The sequence below is a fragment of the Crinia signifera genome, chromosome 4 (assembly GCF_055691185.1).
Source record: "Crinia signifera chromosome 4, ASM5569118v1, whole genome shotgun sequence".
In the NCBI taxonomy this organism is placed as follows: Eukaryota; Metazoa; Chordata; class Amphibia; order Anura; family Myobatrachidae; genus Crinia; species Crinia signifera.
Genome location: NC_139220.1, coordinates 86,909,759 through 86,930,748, shown reverse-complemented (window position 1 = coordinate 86,930,748; position 20,990 = coordinate 86,909,759). Strand labels below are relative to the sequence as shown.

General features: G+C 42.8%; 1 protein-coding gene across 2 annotated transcripts in view; it reads left to right on the top strand.

The window, feature by feature from the left end:
• The window catches only part of KIF3A (kinesin family member 3A), a 70,002-nt gene that overhangs the window by 9,060 nt on the left and 39,952 nt on the right, over nucleotides 1–20,990 (top strand). For both annotated transcript variants that reach the window (XM_083181938.1, XM_083181939.1), the window contains exons 2-9: nucleotides 975–1,248; nucleotides 2,749–2,893; nucleotides 3,932–4,016; nucleotides 8,204–8,309; nucleotides 8,955–9,094; nucleotides 12,460–12,657; nucleotides 13,709–13,883; nucleotides 14,438–14,536. In XM_083181938.1, the coding sequence (XP_083038064.1) occupies nucleotides 975–1,248; nucleotides 2,749–2,893; nucleotides 3,932–4,016; nucleotides 8,204–8,309; nucleotides 8,955–9,094; nucleotides 12,460–12,657; nucleotides 13,709–13,883; nucleotides 14,438–14,536 (1,222 nt within the window). The remainder of the gene's footprint in view (nucleotides 1–974; nucleotides 1,249–2,748; nucleotides 2,894–3,931; nucleotides 4,017–8,203; nucleotides 8,310–8,954; nucleotides 9,095–12,459; nucleotides 12,658–13,708; nucleotides 13,884–14,437; nucleotides 14,537–20,990) is intronic.

Sequence of the window (20,990 nt, the reverse complement as noted above, 5' to 3'; positions counted from 1 at the left end):
GCAGAGGTAGGGAAATAGCAGTGTCTTTGTGGGGTGGCTTATACATCGCCTTGTGTAGTATTCGTTAGTTATGAGAAAGCACAGAATGTACAGTGTCTAAGGAAAGTAACAAAGTTTATGATAGCAGCGAGTACTGGAAAAGAGCCAGGATATAACCACCTTGAAATCAGCAGGGACAGACATAGAGAAACAAGATGGCTGATTAACCCTTCAATGCCTATGCAATTCTCAAAAGTTTTGTAAAGGGAAAATGTTTTTCATTTAATGGACACTTATAGGCCTTTAACCCCTTTGGTGGTATGGTCGGAAATGTTTTGGTCTGAGTTGCATTGTAAGAGCGTCTCTCTGGAGACATTTTCATGCATGCCACTGTAAAGAAAGGGTGTGCCAGTGGTGCCTCCAGCGGTGAGCCACTGGCGCACTACCATCCTCTCTGCCACTGATCCCGAACCCCCCCCCCCCCCTGATGCAATCATGACACCAATCTGTTGCCACTCTGGGAGGATCAGGGCCTGTTGGGGAGGTTCGGCCACACTACACCTTTTGTGTGTTCGGGTGTCCAAACTCAGGAATGCCCGAACTGGTGAATGGCTGAACTCCCGAGCCCCCCCCCCCCATGTGGCCACAAATAGCAGAATCAGTCAGCAGCAGCCCCAGGGGAGCAGGTGCTGCTGCAGAAGACGGCTGAGTGGCTGCCCCTTCTGTGGTGAGTATTTCTGGGGCAGGACAAACCTGCCCTGGTAGATTTGTCCTGCCCCAGGAAAACCCACTACTCACTGAGTTAAGGGTGCACTTAAGGGAGTCTGTTTATTGTGTTGTCTTCAGTGCTGTCAAGAGAGGGTACTTTTTACCCGGCGATTTCCCTATTTATCAAAAGTCCCTTAATTGTAGTCTAATATGTCTTTCTTACAATCTGTGGATGTTTATCTTTGTTGTGTCTTTTAACATCTTTTCTTAATTAATTTGTTTTGCAGATAAACAAAGCAGATAGACCAGAATCTTGTGATAACGTGAAAGTCGTGGTACGATGTCGCCCTTTAAACGAGCGAGAGAAGGCCATGAGCAGCAAGATGGCTGTCAATGTGGACGAAATAAGAGGAACTATTGCTGTTCACAAAGTGGACTCTATGAATGAGCCTCCAAAGACCTTTACATTTGACACTGTGTTTGGACCAGACAGTAAACAACTGGATGTCTACAATTTGACAGCTAGGCCTATTATTGATTCTGTGCTGGAAGGCTATAATGGTATGTGTCATCTTAAAGTTGCAATACGTCATATGGGCTACTGATCTGGTGCTTATTGGTTAGAGAGCATTGTGGGAATATCTTTTGATTACCAATGCATGTCATCCTCAACAACCTGACATCTTATTATTAACAACACCTGCCCCCAGGGCCGGTGCTAGGCACCGGAGCGCCCCAGGCGGGGAGGGTCTCCCCGCCTGGGGCGCTCCGGTGCCTAGCAGTGACCCGGCGATCAATCACTAACCCGCTTGAGGGGGGGCCGCCTGCCGGGTCCAGTGATGCGGTGTACATCGCCGTGACGTTAGGGGGGGGCTTGCCATGCGGGGATGGGAGGTGGAGGGGGGTTGTCTGGCACCATGACGTTCCAGGGGGGGGCGCTTGGTGGGTGATGCGGGTCGCCGTGATGCGACGCTCTCCAGGGAGGGGGAGGGGGGCTTGCTGGGTGATGCGGCGTGGGGGGGACCAGCTCCGAACTGCCGCCCTCCAGCGGCCGGCGCCCTAGGCAAATGCCTAAGGCTGCCTAGTGGTGGCGCTGGCCCTGTCTGCCCCCTTAAACACTGTATTGCCACAAGACTTCTGAGTCCAATATATCAGAAAGGAACAGATCTGGGATTTTGTATCATAACTTTCAGACAAATAACTGAAAGCGTCTGTAAATGAATGCAGCCATTGTAGCTACTTGAACATAGGTTACTTAGTTAGCATGCGATGCACCATGTGTGAGAGATGCTGTAATCCTATTGTGTGTACGAGACACTTGGCCTTGTCTGGGGCCATTCAGAGGATGAGGCTATTGGTACAATCATCCCCTTTGTACCATTGAGCATGACATGTTGGTGTATAGGATGTTTCTCAATAGAATATTATTCCTTTAATCTTGTTTATTCTTTGTGCTTTGCACATTGATGATGTGCTGGGTATAATTAACACAGCTTGAAAGTTATAGTTTATTATATCTACTTATAGCCTTAATCAGCACCATCCCTAGTAAGGGGTTAAACTATTTGGGAAATGCAGACTTTGTTGAGTCTTATAGCCACTGAATGTACATTACGTTACGTTGTGCATGCCAATTATGTTGTATCTGCCTAATCAGAAGTTACCCATCTCCAGTTACAGTGTACGCAGTTGGGATCCATCTTGAATATTTTTATTTTTTACTTGTTTTGGCCAATCAATGTAATTAGCAAAAAATTAGTTGGTTGCTATTGGCAACTTATCCGATTTGTCCTCTTTGGAAGGTTTGCTCCCCTATGTCTCTGATTAGTAAGGACCGGTGACCTTGTCTTCCTCCTCCCAACATTCCTGCTTTCACTGCGTCAGAAGGTTGATGAAGTTCCCAGCTTACTGCTCAGCCAGCGTTTGTGCGTCACGCAAGAAGAAGTTTAGTACTGGTTCTGTGCAATCCTGACTGTAAATGAAAATGAAATGTGGGTCCCACTCACATTTTGGAATCAATGTAATGATAATTTCCTTTGTTAATTCTCCTGCCTTTTCTAGGTACTATATTTGCATATGGACAGACTGGTACAGGCAAAACATTTACGATGGAGGGAGTCAGGGCCGTTCCTGAGCTTAGAGGGATCATCCCTAATTCATTTGCTCATGTTTTTGGACATATTGCTAAAGCAGAAGGAGATACACGGTAAGGCTGCCAGTGGGGGATTTCCGGTTCCTGTGTATGCTCTTCTCAGAGACTGTAAGGCCTAACTATATTATCCCCTATATACCTTCTGTTACATGACTGACTTCCCTTCCACTGTATATAATATTTGTTATTTTAATGCAGGGCTCGTTTTATAGTGGCCCCTTCAGACTACAAGAATATGGAAGTCAGTGGAGGAGGTTTATTGGAATCCTATAGTATTATGTTGTTCCTGAATCTAACTATGCACTATGACCCTGAACTTCTTCATTATTTCGCTGGTTCTCATAAAGGGGAAATTCAGTTACATTTGAACACTAATGTGTGCAAATGATGCATGTATTTGAAGTTATTCATTTACATGGAAGAACTGTAGTTGTATAATTAACTTAATCCATTTTCCACAGTCTGTTCTGCAGCAAGGTGAGAAGTTAGGAGAGGGGTGATAATCTAAACACAGACAGGGGGAAATTTACTAAAATGTGAGCCCTTCTTCACCTGGGATTTTGCTGTGGGCAACCAATTCTGATTGGTTGCCCATAGCAACTCCCATCTTAGTAAATTTACCCCACAGCATCTGACATGTAGATGGATGGATTGATTGATTGATTGATATGTATACAAAGCTAGAACTGTTATTTCACAGCAATCCAGTAGATTTAATGGAAGTCAGCTTGCCGCTAAGCAATACCTGCTTGGTGCATATATTAAAGTTCAATTGTGGGGTTTAGTTGTCCTTTCATCACTTAATCCAGTGAAAATACAATGTTGTCTTGGTTACTGTGACCTGTTTTAAAATATGTTCTCAGGGTGTGCATAACTGGCCTTGGTGGCGCTGGATTAGAGTACCCGCTGACATCTGCACCTCTCTGCCTCCGGCACATGACCGACACCGATCCTGGTGATTTGTCAGTGCAGGTTTGGTGTTGGCTGCCTAAGAGTAAACTGGGGGCATTCCCTGCATATCTTGTGCGCACGCTTATGTCTGTACTGCAGGTATTGCCCTATGTTTTAGTTGGATATTCTTGTGTTTTATAGGTTCCTGGTCAGAGTGTCCTACTTGGAAATTTACAATGAAGAAGTTCGGGATTTACTTGGAAAAGATCAAACCCAGAGACTAGAGGTGAGGAATAGAAGATTGGAATTTACATAATCCTCTTGATTTATGTAGTTAATATTAAATATCTAGAGGATAACACATACTTGGTGGCTAATTGATTTGCCCGGTGCCAGCCAATTAGTCCTGAAATGAAAAGCCAGCGCGAGCTGCCGGCCTTAGGCAGTCGAAACAAAATCACTGAAGGCAGCCCTATTTTAGCACAAAAATGGGTCTGCAACTGTGGAAACACGTTTGTGTATTTCATGTCCTAATAGGATTGTCAAAGGCCCCACCCCAAAAAACAAAACAAAGAGGATTTATCTAAAACCAAGAAAACAACCTGTTTTTTTTTTTTTTCCAGTCCTGATGTTTTATTATCCGAACCATTTTTATTAGAGGCTATAAAGAGGTTAAGGTAACTCGCTGTCCTTTTGTTCAGAAACTGTGAAAGGTTTTAGATTGGCATTGATTAATAATTGTCCCAAAACTGGGTGCTGCAGGTACTTAGTTTAATTTTTTTCTTTCCCCCTGAATTTCTTAATAAGAAGCTTTTGGCATAAAGGTGTCATAAAAAATTCTGGTAATGTCTAGGGTGCTCTGATTCCAGAAAGTTTGTTTATATCATATTTGATCAAAGCCACTAGATGGCACTTGTGCACAGCACATTGTAAGATTTAAGAAAATCCTGTTTTTCTTTTCAGTGAGTGTACTTGGATTGTGGGGTATGCTGAGTGCAGGAGGCCTGGGCACCAAGCAATGAACTACTCAGGGGTAAATATATTTAAGGTGCCCACACACTAGAACAATGTTTTGGCCGATTTCCGATAAATCGGCCCATATATCGTCCGATTTCAGTCTGATGCGCACTCCCGTGGATATTTTGCTAAATCTTCTGATCTTACATGCTTCACGAAAGATCAGAAGATTTAACCAAAGATCTATAGCAGGCATTCCAAACCACGGTCCTCAAGGCACACCAACAGTGCAGGTTTTGTAGATATCCAGGCTTGAGCACAGGTGACTTAATTAGTATCTGAGGGATTCTGATTAAACCATCTGTGCTGAAGCCTGGATATCACTAAAATCTGCACTGTTGGTGTGCCTTGAGGACCGTGGTTGGGAATGCCTGATCTATAGGAACGCAGGTGGAATCTAATAATTAAGAAAAATCTTTGGTAAAGATGTGCGCTTGCCTGAAATCTTTTCTCCAGAACGGACAAAAGATTTCAAGGCTAATTTATGCGCACATTTTAAGATTGCAGATCTTTCTAGTGAGTGGGCACCTTAAGATTGGAGTACTATTGAAGATTGGATGTTGCCCATAGCAGCCAATCAGATTCTACATATTTGTTTAGCACCTTCAAGAAAATAACAGATAGAATTGCAGCATTGGCTCCTCCCCTTTTTATCCCTTCAAGTGGTGTTCTGCCTGCCATCTGGATCTGCTCAAATGCCACCCCTTTAGACTCTTAAGGCCCCCATACACTCTGTGATTTTGGCCCGATTCACTCAATTCTGACAGATCGGGCCAAGAATACCTGTGAAATTGTCCCAGATTGCATGTATATGACATCCAATCTGATGTGCAGATCAGAATTGGAGGTCTGCCCGACCTCCGCCTTGGGCCCCCCCTCCCAGCATAAGGGAGTGGGATTGCATGCGATACACCACATGCAGAAGGACCGCATGCAATCCTATGGCTCACAGGGAATTGAATGGCCATATACTGCTGAGAGACCTCGCATTAGTGTATGGCCACCTGTATCCTTCCTAAAGTTAATGCCGCTTGGCTCGTTCATTGGGTTTAAACTTTCTGGCAGAGGGTGCTCCACCTTCAATTCCACTTTGTTCCTCCTGGTTCAGCCTTGGGATTTGATTTTGGCTCTCAGGATTCTCCCTGTTCTAGCTATTCTTGGAAAGCATTTTTGGAGGCCATTGCCCCAGCGTGCAAAGTCTGTGACCTAGGTGCCTTGTCTCACAAGGTCCTACTTCTGGTTTTACACCTGGATCATGCTGTGTTTTAACTTGTCTATGTTCCTATGGTAGCATCCAGGTTTCATATTAATCAGGAGATAGTTGTTCCCTCCCTGTCTCCTTAAAGGCCCCCATACATTAGGCCGACTTGTCCTTAGGACAAGTCGGACCCAATTCTCCTGTGAGCCGCCCGGCAGCTCCCCGGGAGGCTCACATACAATTTGGCACTGGATGAGCCAGTTTTTACATGTGATAAATCGCTTGCGATTTATCACATGTAAAACAAATCGGGAGCAGTGGGGGCGGGCGGCGGCAGTAGTGGTGGCGGGCGGCGGCGAGTGATGCTGACCTGGCCGGGCAGCTGTGATCACAAATAGCAGCGCTGCCGCTGCGGGACGGGACGCACAGTGGCGGCTATTAGATTTTCAAAATGCCTGTCAAATGACCGGCCGTTCTGTGATTGGCTGAGAGAGCTCTCAGCCAATCACAGAACGGCCGGTCATTTGACAGGGATTTTAAAAATCTAATAGCCGCCACTGTGCATCCCGTCCCGTCCCGCAGCGGCAGCGCTGCTATTTGTGATCACAGCTGCCCAGCCAGGTCAGTGTGTCTGCCCGCCGTGCTCCCCCGCCCCTCGGTGTCTGCATGCTTATGCCTGACAGGTGGGCAGGCATATGCATAGCATACAGGGAGGTCGGATGATCTTATGTGCTGACCGTCCGACCTCCCTGATCCGGTCCGATGCGCACAGGACCGCACATCGGATCGGATCATACATCACACACCTGCGATTTTGGGGCGATTTCATCCGGTTATCGGCCCAAAGTGCCGAAATCGTCCCAGAATCGTATAGTGTATGGGGGCCTTTAGACTCTATGGACACTGGTGCCTCATTTGTCACCCTCGATGTGGTCTGGGTTCTGTGTATTTCCATTCACCGCACTCCGTCTTTCCTTTTGAAACTAATTAGTTGTTCGCTTTATGATCACAAATGTGGCTAGTCGCTATTAAGCAGTTGGTTGCTGTTAGCCAGGCTTATCTGCCGGCTGGTAGATAGTCAGGGCCCACTCCACTTGGTCGGTTGAGGCTTCTTGAACAGTGTGGCTTCTGCAGAGCAACTTAGCTTGGCAACTACCTGGTCTTCTGCCCACACCTTAATTTAAAGCTGTTGCTTTGACACCTTAGCCTCGATCGATGGGGTCCACAGCGCTGCTCAGGAGTGTTTTCACCCATAAAGGGACAGCTTTCGGATGTCCCACAGTCCCAGAATCCAGCATTGGCTGAAAGGGGAAAAAAATGGGATTTACCTGTAAAATCCTTTTTTTTTTTTTTTTTTTTTTTTTTTTTTATGAGGCCATAGTGGGTCCTTGGCCTCAGCCCTCACACTCCTACATCTTGGGGTTCCTTTTTTTTCTGGCACTCCGAGCCATAGTGGTGTTTGTGTGTGGTTACTTCTTTCTTTTTGTGTTTCTTTGGCTTGTTTGCTCAATCTGTTGTTAGCCTGGGTTACAAGGGAAGAGGAGCCTCTGCTGCGCTTAAAGTTTAACTTCCTGGTGTCTGGGTCTCCTGATCTCACCATACACCACAGTTCCAGTATCCACCATGGCCTCAGAAAAAAAAAGGATCTTACAGGTTAGACAAAAATCCTATACTGTTTTTTTTTTTTTTTTTTTTTTTTTTCTCCAGTAGGAAAATATTGACAATCTCTAATTGAAAATATGTTTTTGGAAGTGTGTAACAAAAATAGGATAATGAATAAAATTATAAGGTGGTAGTTTTAAAAAATGGTTCCGTAACACACACAACTTTTATTAACACAATAAAAGCCCACCAAAATGAAGGTTTGGTCTCTATCTGCTCCAACCTCCAATCTGTCTTCACAGCTCGCTCTCTCCATATCCAGCAAGTTTGAAACAGATCATTTTGCTTTCACTTTCTGTTAAGGAGTAATTTGGTCAGTCGAGTGACCTCTAGTGGTCACTGGTGGTACTTCACCTAAGAGGTGAGGTGTATTTAGCCTTTTTTATTTATAGATGGTACAACCATAAATGCTAGAGAATTAAGAATCGTATCTGTCAATTGGCAGGAAATAGAAAATCCTGTAATGGTAAACTATGAGAGATACAGCTGTAATGTTGAGATTATTTGCGAATGGTGGCAATGGTGATAACCCTGCTCTTTAGTTGTGTTACTTCAGAAACATGTACAAGTAACTAATATAATGTATTATACTCTAGGTTAAAGAGAGACCTGATGTAGGAGTTTACATTAAGGACCTGTCTGGATATGTTGTAAACAATGCAGATGATATGGATCGGATCATGACCCTGGGACACAAAAATCGTAAGTCGCAGTTCTTAGTGCACCTCTCAGGGTGCATACAGGGTTCTAAGCTGACCTTCTGCATAGTAGCCAGTATTGTCCATGCAGCATGCTGAGAAGTTACCCAGCCCATGTACTATTGCAGGCCTTACTGCTCGGCCTTGCATTAAGGAAACTGGCCATGTGGAGAAGTGTGATGGTAGCTGATCCACTGGATAGGGTTTATGGACTTCCTTTGAGGGAAAGAGGGGAATTGTAAATTGAACATGAGCTGTTAGGAATAGCCCTATTGACTATCTAAGGCCTTATGTTATTTTATCCAAAAATATTAGATAGTAATTAGATTTATGTCCAGACAAAAATAGGACCAAATCCATACCTGAAGATGAAGTCCGAATCACATTGCATACTGCAGACATAAGGGGGCTTTTATGTTTACCATATGGTGCTGAGCTACTTGGCCCTGGGACCTATTGCTTTGAATGCATTAGCCCTCCATAGAACCTACAGCCCAGCTTTTAATGTTCAGCTCCAACCTGCAGAGAAGCAGCAGCTTATAAAAGCAGCCACTTTGTACAGATAGCCCCAAGTCCTTAGAATAAGAAAACCAAATTGATACATTCCTGTACAGTATATTGTGAAGATGTTCTATTTCCCTTTCCCCAGGTTCTGTTGGTGCCACCAACATGAATGAGCACAGCTCTCGGTCTCACGCCATCTTCACCATCACTATAGAGTGCAGCGAGAAAGGGGCTGATGGGAACATCCACGTGCGGATGGGGAAGCTGCATCTTGTAGACCTTGCGGTATGAATATTTTTTTTAAACTCTGATACTGATTATGCTTCCTGGTCTGCATTGTAACTAAGAATGCATATAGCACAGCTGCAATGTGTTATACTGCAACACCTCACTGATACAGGGAACAGCAGAAGTATCATGTTACCTGTTCTGTATGTGATGTGTGCATGGAACACAGACCTCGGCATTGGCCAAAGGAAAGTAATCTATGCCACGGGAACCTAGGCATTGAGCAAAGGAAAGTGTTGTATGCCACGGGTACCTAAAATATGGCTATATACATTTTTTTTTTTCGTGTGTGGTTTGGTCTGATCGGTCCATAGAACATGGTCACATTTTTTTTTCTGAGAGAAGAGATGTCTAACTGCTCATGTGTACTTATTATATGGATTGGGAGAAGTAATTACTACAGTCCCGTAATGTTCTTTCCCTTGCAGGTCTTCCCAAATTACCTATGTACACCCGGACACATTAATGCATCTGCTGCACCCCTGCTGATTGGAACATGTGCAGCTTTTGTGTCTGGATTTGCATGGCTGATCATATAATTGTAATATTACAATACTGAGCATGGGTCTTCAAACTGCGGCCCTCCACATGTTGTGAAACTACAAATCCCAGCATGCCTTGCCAAATTTTGCTATAAGGGAGTGTTAAAACTGTGGCACGGCATGCTGGGATTTGTAGTTTCACAACAGCTGGAGAACCACAGTTTGAAGACCCATGATACTTTCAAGATTTTGTTATGTGGTTGATATATAATGAGTAATTATGACTCACTGAAAACACTTCCATCAGACAATGATTAAATGTCTAGACCTGTATTGTCTGTGATTTTTGCCCTTTACTTATTCTCACTACACATTGACCCGTTCCACTTCTGTACAGGGAGACGGGAGGAAGAGGTTACTAGGGAGAGGGGGAGGAATAGTGGCAAAAGGTGGTGGAGATAGGAGGAACAGGGGTGAATTGGAGCAGGAACAGGAATAAGGAGAGGAATTGGAACATGAACGAATGCGACTAAGCAGAGGGATTGGAGCAGGAACAGGGGTGAAAGGGGAGTAAAGCTGGCCATACATCTACAGATCTTTTGTCAGATTGGGCTGGTTGGAACGAAAACCTGGCAATGGATGAGAGTAAATGACAGTTGACCATTTGCTTTGAAATGCTGGAAAACTGCCAAAAGCTGTCACTCATTCATTACCAGGTTTTTGTTCCAACCAGCCAGATCTGACAATCGATCTGTAGATGTATAGCCACCTTAAGGAGAGGTATTGGAGCAAGAACATGGGTTAATTCGAATAAGCAGAGGAATTGGAGCAAGAACAGGGGGAAATGGGAATAAGCAGAGAAATTGGAGCAAGAACAGGGGGAAATGGGAATAAGCAGAGAAATTGGAGCAAGAACAGGGGAAATGGCAATAAGCAGAGAAATTGGAGCAAGAACAGGGGAAATGGGAATAAGGAGAGGAATGGGAGCAAATATAATGGGAGATGTGGGAAATAAGTGAAGACAGATGGAAAAGTGGGGGAAGACAGAGGAAAAACAACTCTGCCTAATTGGGTGGTACAAAATGTAAGTCTTTTATACTGTAAGTCTCTTTTTGTGTGCCATTTAAAGCTGATATACACAAGGCAATGTATAGTATATCTTTGGTTCTAAGCACAGCAAGCTTGTCACAGATCTGTATTGACAAGTACACATGCTGTTCATATTGACTGACCCTTATACCCTGGTGTATATTCTTGTAGATCGCTGCCTTAATGCAAGGTTGGGAAGTGGACTTTATTTTGTACCAATAAATATTAAATATAAAAAAAAAAAATCCCCATAAAAGGAAAACTGTATATAACCACATTTCTGAAATGGTTTTGCTTTTTAATACATTGTACAAGTACATAAAAATTATTTCTAAAGAAGAGTATTTTAAGAATGCATTATTTAAGGATTATTTAGAGAAAAAAAACACAGATTTTCTATACTTGCTTTTGTATGGTTTCTTGTTTGTTAGGTAATGATTTCTTATTTTAGTTTCTCTCCTATTTACTTCGGTACTGAATGTTTCCTCCCTCTATGCTGTTATTTTTATTTTGTTGGATATATTACTGTAGTTAACAACGGACAGTATCCCATGCAGCCAGCAAGGGGGTTATGCCCCGGGGATCGCCAAAAACAATTGACCATCGCCATTTAACCCCCGCGCCAGCCGCTCACCGTATTCAATGTTCCAGTGGATGCCTATAAAACGCAGTAAATCCTGAATGAGCCCCTTAATTCTGCTTTATTCAAGAGGTTACTGTGTGGATGACGTGCCAGGGACTGCATGCCACTATTTTAAAGTAATAGTAGGGGCCATGTAGAGGTTGGTGGCACTGTAGTCATTGACAGCAATTTCTTCTGGTCTTCTCACCAGTCCAGAGTGATTACAACTTGGGGCCTCATTCAGGTCCCGATTGTTTTTGAGGCACCTGTCACAAAGGGCCTAATTCAGACCTGATAACAGAGCACATTTTGTTTGCAGATGAACAAAACCATGGTACACTACAGGTGGGGCAGATGTAACATGTGCAGAGACAGTTAGATTTGTGTGAGGTGTGTTTAAATGAATATCTATATTGCAGAATAAAGCAGCCAGTATCATCCTGTACATGTTACATCTGCCCCACCTGCAGTGCACATGGTTTTGTCCATCTGCAAACAAAATGTGCCCTGCGATCAGGTCTGAATCAGGCCCAAAGTACCGATGTTTTACGCATGTGCAGTACGGGCCCCGCATCACCGGAAGCAGAACGGCTGCAAACATTAAGTGATTTAACAGTTTGCAGCTGTCTGGTGGTGGTGTTGGCGGCCCCAGTTTCCCAAAATGGAGTCTCCTATTCTCCTTATTGTGAGTGTTCCAAGGCTAGCTTCGCCATCGTCTGACAGATTTCCTCGCCTCTTGGAAGGTGCTACAACAGCTGGCCTGTGTGACTTCATAGGTCCTTCAGCTAGCCGATGGTGTAGCAAGTCATCCTGTGCTGTTTCCACAGATGAAGCAGAGGAGTGCGCATGTATGAAGGACGGGTCTACTTATACCAGACGCCTCCTGTTGCATTACACTATCTGGGCATTGCTTCTGCCTCCAAGTACTCAGCGATGCAATTTCCAGCCACATCTGTATAAGGCCCTTGGTCAGTAACTGACATATATTTTTGAGGGGCTTTAGTGAATTTAAAATAAATGCTGTATGTAGTCTGGGTTTTTATTTTTTTTATCTTTTTTATTTTTATTATTATATTATGCTTGGACATAGTGCACATACCGATAATAGTTGGTAATTCAATTTTGATATGAATACATGTAACATAAGCTGTAAATCTTCACCTCCTCAGGGCTCAGAAAGGCAAGGCAAGACTGGGGCAACTGGACAAAGGCTGAAAGAAGCTACGAAAATTAATCTGTCGCTTTCCACACTGGGTAATGTCATCTCTGCTCTGGTCGATGGAAAAAGCACGCACGTACCATACAGGAACTCCAAACTGACCAGGTTGCTGCAAGATTCATTGGGTGGGAATTCCAAGACAATGATGGTAGGAATCTTTCTCTGTCTTGCCAGTCCGTACATAATGACTGTCTTCTCTGTTTCTGTGTGTGGTGTATTTGCTTATGAAATGTACAAATAAAGTTAAATATTTTTTTTTTTTTAAATAAATAATCTGCTTAGTGTAATAACAGTTATATTTTACAACAGATTACGACTGCTGGTGTGGTTGTTGGCCCATCATTGGTGTAGAACATAATACTTAAATGTCAGTCTTCTTACAGTGATTGTATACAGCATATTAACACAGTACATGAGCCGAATTCAGACCTGATCGCTGGGCAAATTTCGTTCTCAAAATGGGCAACTCTGTGCAATGCAGGTGGGGCAGATGTTACATGTACAGAGAGTTAGATTTAAGTGAGTTGTTTTGTTTCTGTGCAGGGTAAATTCTTGTTGCTTTATTTTTACACTGCAATTTAGTTTTTAATCTCAACGCACCCCACTCAAATCTAACTCTCTCTGCACATGTTACATCTGCCCCACCTGCAGTGCACATGGTTTTGCCCATTTTGAGAACAAATTTGTCCTGCGATCTGGTCTGAAGTAGGCCCAATGTTTTGCAAAGCCTCCTTATGTCATGCTAGTAAAATTGTATTATGTTTTGCAAAAATGGAGAGCTGCCTTTTGAAGACTAGCCTCTAGATGTCACTATGTGGCCTTTATTTGCAATTACAGAAGGAATACCACCAAATTAATTTGGTGGATGCAGTAAATCTTGCTTCACCATGTTCTTACACATGGTGGACAATCTAATTAGCTGTACCGGAACCTCCTATGATGACACTCCATGACATTTTAGGCTTATTTGTGTACATTTTGAATATAAATGAAAACAAAAATAACTTTAGTGCCTGGAAAAAACTGTACATCTTGCTCACAGCTAATTAAATCTACTAATTTAGTCAGAAAAAAATAGTAAATAAATATCCTATGTCTGACCTTTTTTAATTTGCGCTACATAGCATTAATGTATAATGACTCAAAGCCACTAATTATAGTAATAATGAATCATCCAAAACGACATTTCTGCCTTACAGTGTGCAAATATCGGCCCGGCAGATTACAACTATGATGAGACAATCAGCACTCTGCGATATGCAAATAGAGCTAAAAATATAAAGAATAAAGCCAGAATCAATGAAGATCCCAAGGACGCCCTCCTACGCCAATTTCAAAAAGAAATTGAAGATCTTAAAAAGAAACTTGAGGAAGGTAATAACTGTGTGAGAGTGGATGAATAACAATTATTCATAAGGAACTGTAGTGTAGTCATCAGTTAATTGGGGATCCTGGGTCATTATAGATAGGTAATAACCTTATCCGGTTGATTTAAACCTTATACAAGTCATTTACAACTCAGGAGATCTTGTGTGGTCAACTTGATGAACTCCCCAACTTCACCAACTATGTTACTATAGGAGTATATGTATGCAGTGATAAGGGAGGAGAAGTGAGCCAGAGGAGAAGAGGTCCTTGACAACCAATCGGTTGCTTTATATAATTCTATATTATGCATTATAGATGTTATTTCAGTGCTGATTGGTTGCCATAGACAACTTCTCCACTGGCTCACTTCTCCTCCCTTATCACTGCTTCACTCATCTGCCCCTATGTATTTTACTATGAGGGTTTTACTATGAGGGATGTATTTTACTCTTGGCTCTCTGGCTGTTTCTATACTGCATCTGCCGTGAGGCTCATCCAACCATGAGAATGTCGGAATACTGATGTTTCTGCTTTACTTACTGTCACTTAATCTACTGTAGGGGAGGAAATATCTGGTTCGGATGACAGCGGCTCAGATGAGGATGATGATGAAGATGGAGAAATTGGAGAGGATGGAGAAAAGAAGAAAAGACGACGAGGTAATTACTGTAGTTTTAAAAAAATTTAATTGTTGCTGAATCCCCATCGCACTATTGCCATTGTACAGTACTGCAGTAGCTGTGCGTCATAGAGTACTGTGAGCACAGATAGTAGTTTAGGTCAGTCAGAAACCTTCTAATTGGTCTTTCGCTGCGATGCCGTAGAACCTGAGGCCACTCCATGCAATGAGTTCAGACTGAAGCAGCTACTTACTCCTTGCTTTGCTCTATCTCACTCTCGCCATACCACTGTTCACTGCCATAGCACACCGTTAAACAGCAGAGATGTCAGATGTTACAGCCTCCATCGTCTTCTCGTGCATCACAGACCTTTCCACATAGAGAACAGAGATTCTGTTTCTCTACTCATAATATCATTGGCTCTATTATTTGAAAGAACTAAGCAACATTTTTTAAATGGAAAGTATGACTGTTAGAAACTGTGGGGTAAATGTATGAAGCTTGGAGAAGTGGTAGCTATCCCCTTAAAGAACATAGGGGCAGATGTATCATAGCAGCGCTTATCGCGCCGCTATGATACTTCCTGCTTCGCCTCAATAGCGAGGCGAAGCAGGAAGGGACATCGACAAGATGTATTAACATCTTGTCTGCCGAAGCGGGGGAGCGTTAACTCCCCCCTTCGGCGATGTCCCTTTCTGGAGATAGCGCATCAGTATGCGCTATCTCCTGTCCCCCGGCCGGCCGCACTGGGCATGCGCGGGATCTCGCTGTTCATGCGAGATCCCCAGCGCAGCCCAGACCTAACAGCAGGGACAGCGCTGTCCCTGCTGTTTAGATAGGGCTTCGCCAGCCTGATGCTGGCGAAGTCAAAGCAGGCTTCGTGCGGAACGGTCAGCGATGCTGACCGTTCATACATTCGGCCTGCTATCATTTTGATAGCAGCGCCGATATGGACAGGGGCGCATGATCACCTTGCACATGACCTTCTTCTTTATGGGGATAGATACCACTTCTCCAAGCTTCATACATTTACCCCTATGTTACTTATCTGCTATGAGTGCAGTAGTCGTTAGAGCTGATTTAATTACTCCTTTTTCTAATAAACAGGCCAATACCTACTAAGTAATACAGTACTCTCAGCTTATATTTTAGTGTTTTCCATTGTGAATGGCTGACAGACAATTTCTAGGTCCACTTGCAAATGCTCGACATCGACAAACAGTCGCCACAAGCAAAAGGTGAACATTAATTATTTTTGTTTCCTTTTTTTTTTCTCTGCACTTTTTCATACTATACCATCCATGTGGACTGTACCTGGGGAGTTGGATTATCATTATACTGTTATTTAGTGCCACAAGAAAATTTTTAACTTTAAAGGGGCAATCATTTACAAGGCATGGTTTTGCCATTTAAAAAAAAAAAAAAAACCTTGTTTTCGATCGGCATCCTGAATGGCTGCCAGACTCTCACTGCATGGCATCTGACACTTGGAACAGAAAAGTGTGCAGAGCGCATTGATAGTAGAGAGAGGCACCAGGCACAAAGCATGGCAAGTGATGTGGTACACTAATTGGATGCTCCGAAATAGAAAGCCCGTATCTGTGGGTGCTGTTTTTGCTGCTGCTCTGGAGGAGAGTGTGAAGACCCTCTAGCAAGGAAAACAGAACAAAAAGTGGGAGAGCAGCGCTGGGTTTCACTGAGAACATAAAGCATGCACAAATCTCTTATAAGCAATGCGCAGGGCCGGCGCCACCACTAGGCAAATCTAGGCATTTGCCTAGGGCGCCGGCCACTGGAGGGCGGCATTTTGTGCCGCCCGGTTACCTGTCCTACGGCACTGTGTATTTAAATCTGGCGGCGGAGGCAGCGGGGGTCCCTGCAGTCCATTAAAAATCACGAGCGCTATCCGCCGGGCTATGCGGAAGCGCTTCTAGTGTGAAAACTCTGGCAGCACAGCGCACGCTGATCTCAGCCAATCAGCGTGCTGCCAGTGTTTTCACAAGGCTTGTAATGCCTGTCTGATATGTTTGTTAGCCTAAAAATGTATATAAATTATGATGTTGGTTCAATAGGGCGCCACCAGACCACCTAGGTGTCGATAGATAACACCAAAGGTGAAGCAGGTAGCAGGTGTGTTTGGGCTGTTCTACAAAACGATAAGGGGATAATTCAAATCCCGTTCAACAGCATAATATATCTACCTGGGCGCTCATAATATAACCAGAGAAACCCTAGACATTATATACTGTCCATCTTCCAAGGTGGTTTTCCTTCTTTATTGTTCTACACTAAAACAAATAAAACACTCTTGTCTCCCCCTCTGTGACCCCCAATAAAATCAGAGGACCACTATAATAAACTAAGTCCGAGATAATATTTTCAACCACCAGTAGGTGGCACCAAAGGACAATTTACCAGATGATCACATTGGGATAACACCTTGAGAACTGTTATAATACCGTTAAACCACCAGCAGGTGGCACCAAGGGTACAGCAAGTCTGAGTGAAATAAGTGTTTTCATATTAAAAACAATAAAAAACACCAAACAGGGGTACATCTCTCTGATTATAGCACCACATCGTTGGCTATTACCCAACAAATATTTTTCAGACAGGATTCAAGTGTATTTTTAAAAACACTTTATTTCTTGTCTTTTTGAGCACATAGTGTGTATATGTTGGTATGTCTAATATGTTTTAACCTCTACTTTTCGCTGCATTCCCATATAAGCTAATTGTGGGATTATTAACAATAAAGAATTAAAAGTTATATTTTATGATTCTATTTCTTTAGTGCGTTCCCCCCAAAGCAGTCCCTTTTCTCTTCTTGTTCTAAAATGCTATTTGCCTGACTGCTGGGAACAGCACCCCCTCCTGTCTATATATGAAAATTGGGGTTCCTCTTTCTAAATACGTCGTAATTATCTGGTGTGCAGACGTGCAACAGGCTTCCTAGTGGAGCCACAATACGCCGTAATATAAAACAAGCAATATGTAATATAAAACATGCACATATATCTTATAAGCAATGCTTAATATAAAACATGCAGATATATCTTAGAAGCAATACGTAATATAAAACATGTACATATATCTTGGAAGCAATGCGTAACATAAAACATCCATATATATCTTAGAAGCAATAAGTAATATAAAACATGTACATATATCTTATAAGCAATGCGTAATATAAAACATGTATATATATATCTTATAAGCAATGCGTAATATAAAACATGCACATATATCTTAGAAGCAATGCATATTATAAAACATGCATATATATCTTAGAAGCAATGCGTAATATAAAACATGCATATATATCTTATAAGCAATGCGTAATATAAAACATGCATATATATCTTAGAAGCAATGCGTAATATAAAACATGCACATATATCTTAGAAGCAATGCTTAATATAAAACATGCACATATATCTTAGAAGCAATACGTAATATAAAACATGCACATATATCTTAGAAGCAATACGTAATATAAAACATGCATATAGATCTTAGAAGCAATACGCAATATAAAACATGCACATATATCTTAGAAGCAATGCGTAATATAAAACATGCACATATATCTTAGAAGCAATACGTAATATAAAACATGCACATATATCTTAGAAGCAATGCTTAATATAAAACATGCATATATATCTTAGAAGCAATACGCAATATAAAACATGCATATATAGCTTATAAGCCAGGCATGTCCAAACTATGGCCCTCCAGCTGCTGAAACTACGCATCCAAGCATGCCTTGCCACATTTTTGTTATTAGGGAATGTTAAACTATTGCAAGGCATGCTGGGATGTGTAGTTTCACAACAGCTGGAGGGCCATAGTTTGGACATGCCTGTTATAAGCAATGCGTAATATAAAACATGCACATATGTTATTTGAGCTCAACCAGACACATAGAAAAATACATAAAACAAATTGCAATAATACAAATTATTGTTGATTCTGAGGTATCAATAATGTCGAAGTATGGAGCACAGTCTTATTTACGACCAAAGGTAAATTAATTAAAAGGGTAGGCACATACTATATGTATGTGCTAATAACAAACGTTCTGGTATAATGCCCGACTTGGGGTGTGATAGTTACCCTGAAGATTGTTTCAGATCCATCTGGAATAGTCTGTGTATAAGCAAATGGCACTTTGCTGAGCAAACATCTGAGACAGCAGGGTTCAAATCCACAGTAGTTTAGGCATACCTCCCAACTTCTGTCCGGAGGAAATAGGGACGCGAAGCCGCGCGAGCGCCCGAAAAGGGGGCGGGGCGTATGCAAATGAGGGTGCGGCTTATGCTAATTAGCCGCGACCTCATTTTCATACGAGAATAGACGCTGTGCGCATGCGCACAGCGTCTATTCTACTAGATTGGGGGGTCTCCCAACTGCCACCCCCCGCAGCGGGACAATGCCTGCCGCGGGTGGGACAGCGGGACAGGACCCGAAAATCGGGACTGTCCCTCTAAAATCGTGACAGTTGGGAGGTATGGTTTAGGTGCTGGTCCAGAACAAAGATAGAGGTGCTGAAAAAGTGGGGGAAAAACTCATGTCAACATTTTCTCATGTTACCTTTTTTCCATGTTCACCTTTTGCCTGTATCATCTTTTTGTCAGTGTTGACCATTTGCTGTCGCCCTAATGACTGACCTAAACTTTGTCTGTGATCTAAAACACACACACTGGTACAAATGTATGTTTGTCACCAGCAGAAATGGAGTTGTGACCTCAGCTGTATTATCCCAAAGCGATGTAGGTCCACTGATGGATGACAGCTGGCCGAGCTTGCTGCAGTATCCAATATTGTAGTATGTGTGCTAGAGGGGGTGAGACTTGTCCATTGTGGACTAATTGAACACTGAAGATGCAGAATCTGCCAAGTGTATTTTGCCCCTATTATCCAGCTGCATACATTTTGGATATTCGTCTCCTGTGTGATTCTTTTTACTTTTCATTTGAAAAATGACCTTTTCTCAAATGGGACTTCAGCCTAAAGCTGGGTACTCCTAACGATGATATCATAGTGCATATCGATCAGTGCGTACACACTATATCATTAACGATGCATGCTCCTGTGGATTGTTAATGATGAGCTTGATCGTCCGAGCAATGCAGTCCAATCTGTTGCTATAGTCAGTGACTGCATGTTTGGCAGGGGTCCGTGCAATAACGGTGAACAATATCGTTAATGATATAGTTCCGTGCTTACCCAGGGTTCATCTGTCTTCGCGGAATTGCTGAATTAAGTGTGTACGGACCTTTTGAGGAAGAAAATAGGCAACTTCATTATGGCAACTTCAATATCTTCAGTATCTGGGGTTGATGTATCAAATAGTGAAAATAGGGGATATCAGGGGCAAAGAGAGTGGAGCTTTAGGTGCCAGTAGGGACAGAAGGCGCTGGCTCTCTGTAACAAGCTGGATGTTGGGACTTAGGGTAGGTAGAGAGGACTTTAAGGGAGGGAAGAGGGCACCACACTTACTGCATATTCCATGTCAGTGACTGCATTGCAGAGCAGTGTGGTGTTGAAGGGTGAGGAGAGGATTGGAGTCTTGTCAGAAAAACCTTCCTGGCTGTCAGGTATTTGCATTCAGTTATATGGAACATACAGGCAGTGTGGTAGCCACCCCTTCCCTCTCCTCAGTCTCCCTATTTTGCTGCCTAAATTAATTTTGCTACTTTTACAATCACATGGAATATCTGTCCCATCCTGACTAGAATGAGGTGTGTGTGTGTGTGTGTGTGTGTGTGTGTGTGTGTGTGTATGTATGTCTGTGAGTCTCCGAAATACTGCCATCTGCTGGCAGAGAGTGAAACTACATCTTTCTCACACATGCACAAACACAGAAGGTAGCAGACTTACTTTTGAAGCTTTTGCTTCGAGCAAGCTTACTAGTGTGTGTATGTATGTATGTATGTATGTGTGTGTGTGTGTGTGTGTGTGTATGTATGTATGTATGTATGTATGTATGTGTATATGTGTGTGTATGTATATGTGTGTGTATGTATGTATATATATATATTACTAGCACATGTGGTGGTGGGGGGAGGGGGGTGTTCTGAGTACTAACTGACCAGGTTTTTTTGTTTTTTTCCTATAAAGGAGCCTCTACCCCACCCCTCTATCATTATGCTTCTCCCCTTGCAAAGATCGGGTTGTGCAATGGTTCTGCAGAAATGTGGGTTCCCTTTCCGGGGATTGCAGGCTTAAAATGCATTGATCAGTACATGCACTAAATCTTAACTATTTGTTTTTGCTTGTTAGTTTAATATAGGGAGTGTAGTGCCCCTGTGATTTCTATTTAAACAATGTGGTCACAAACAAAGAGTGCTATTTGTCCAGAAACTATTGTATTTGGCCCAAATCTAGGAATTGTGAGTGCCGTGGTGAAGTGCATAAAACAGATGTAAATATTCATCCAGTGCTTGCAAAGGTCTGTAGAACCAGCCAGCATAAAAAGCAGAGGTGC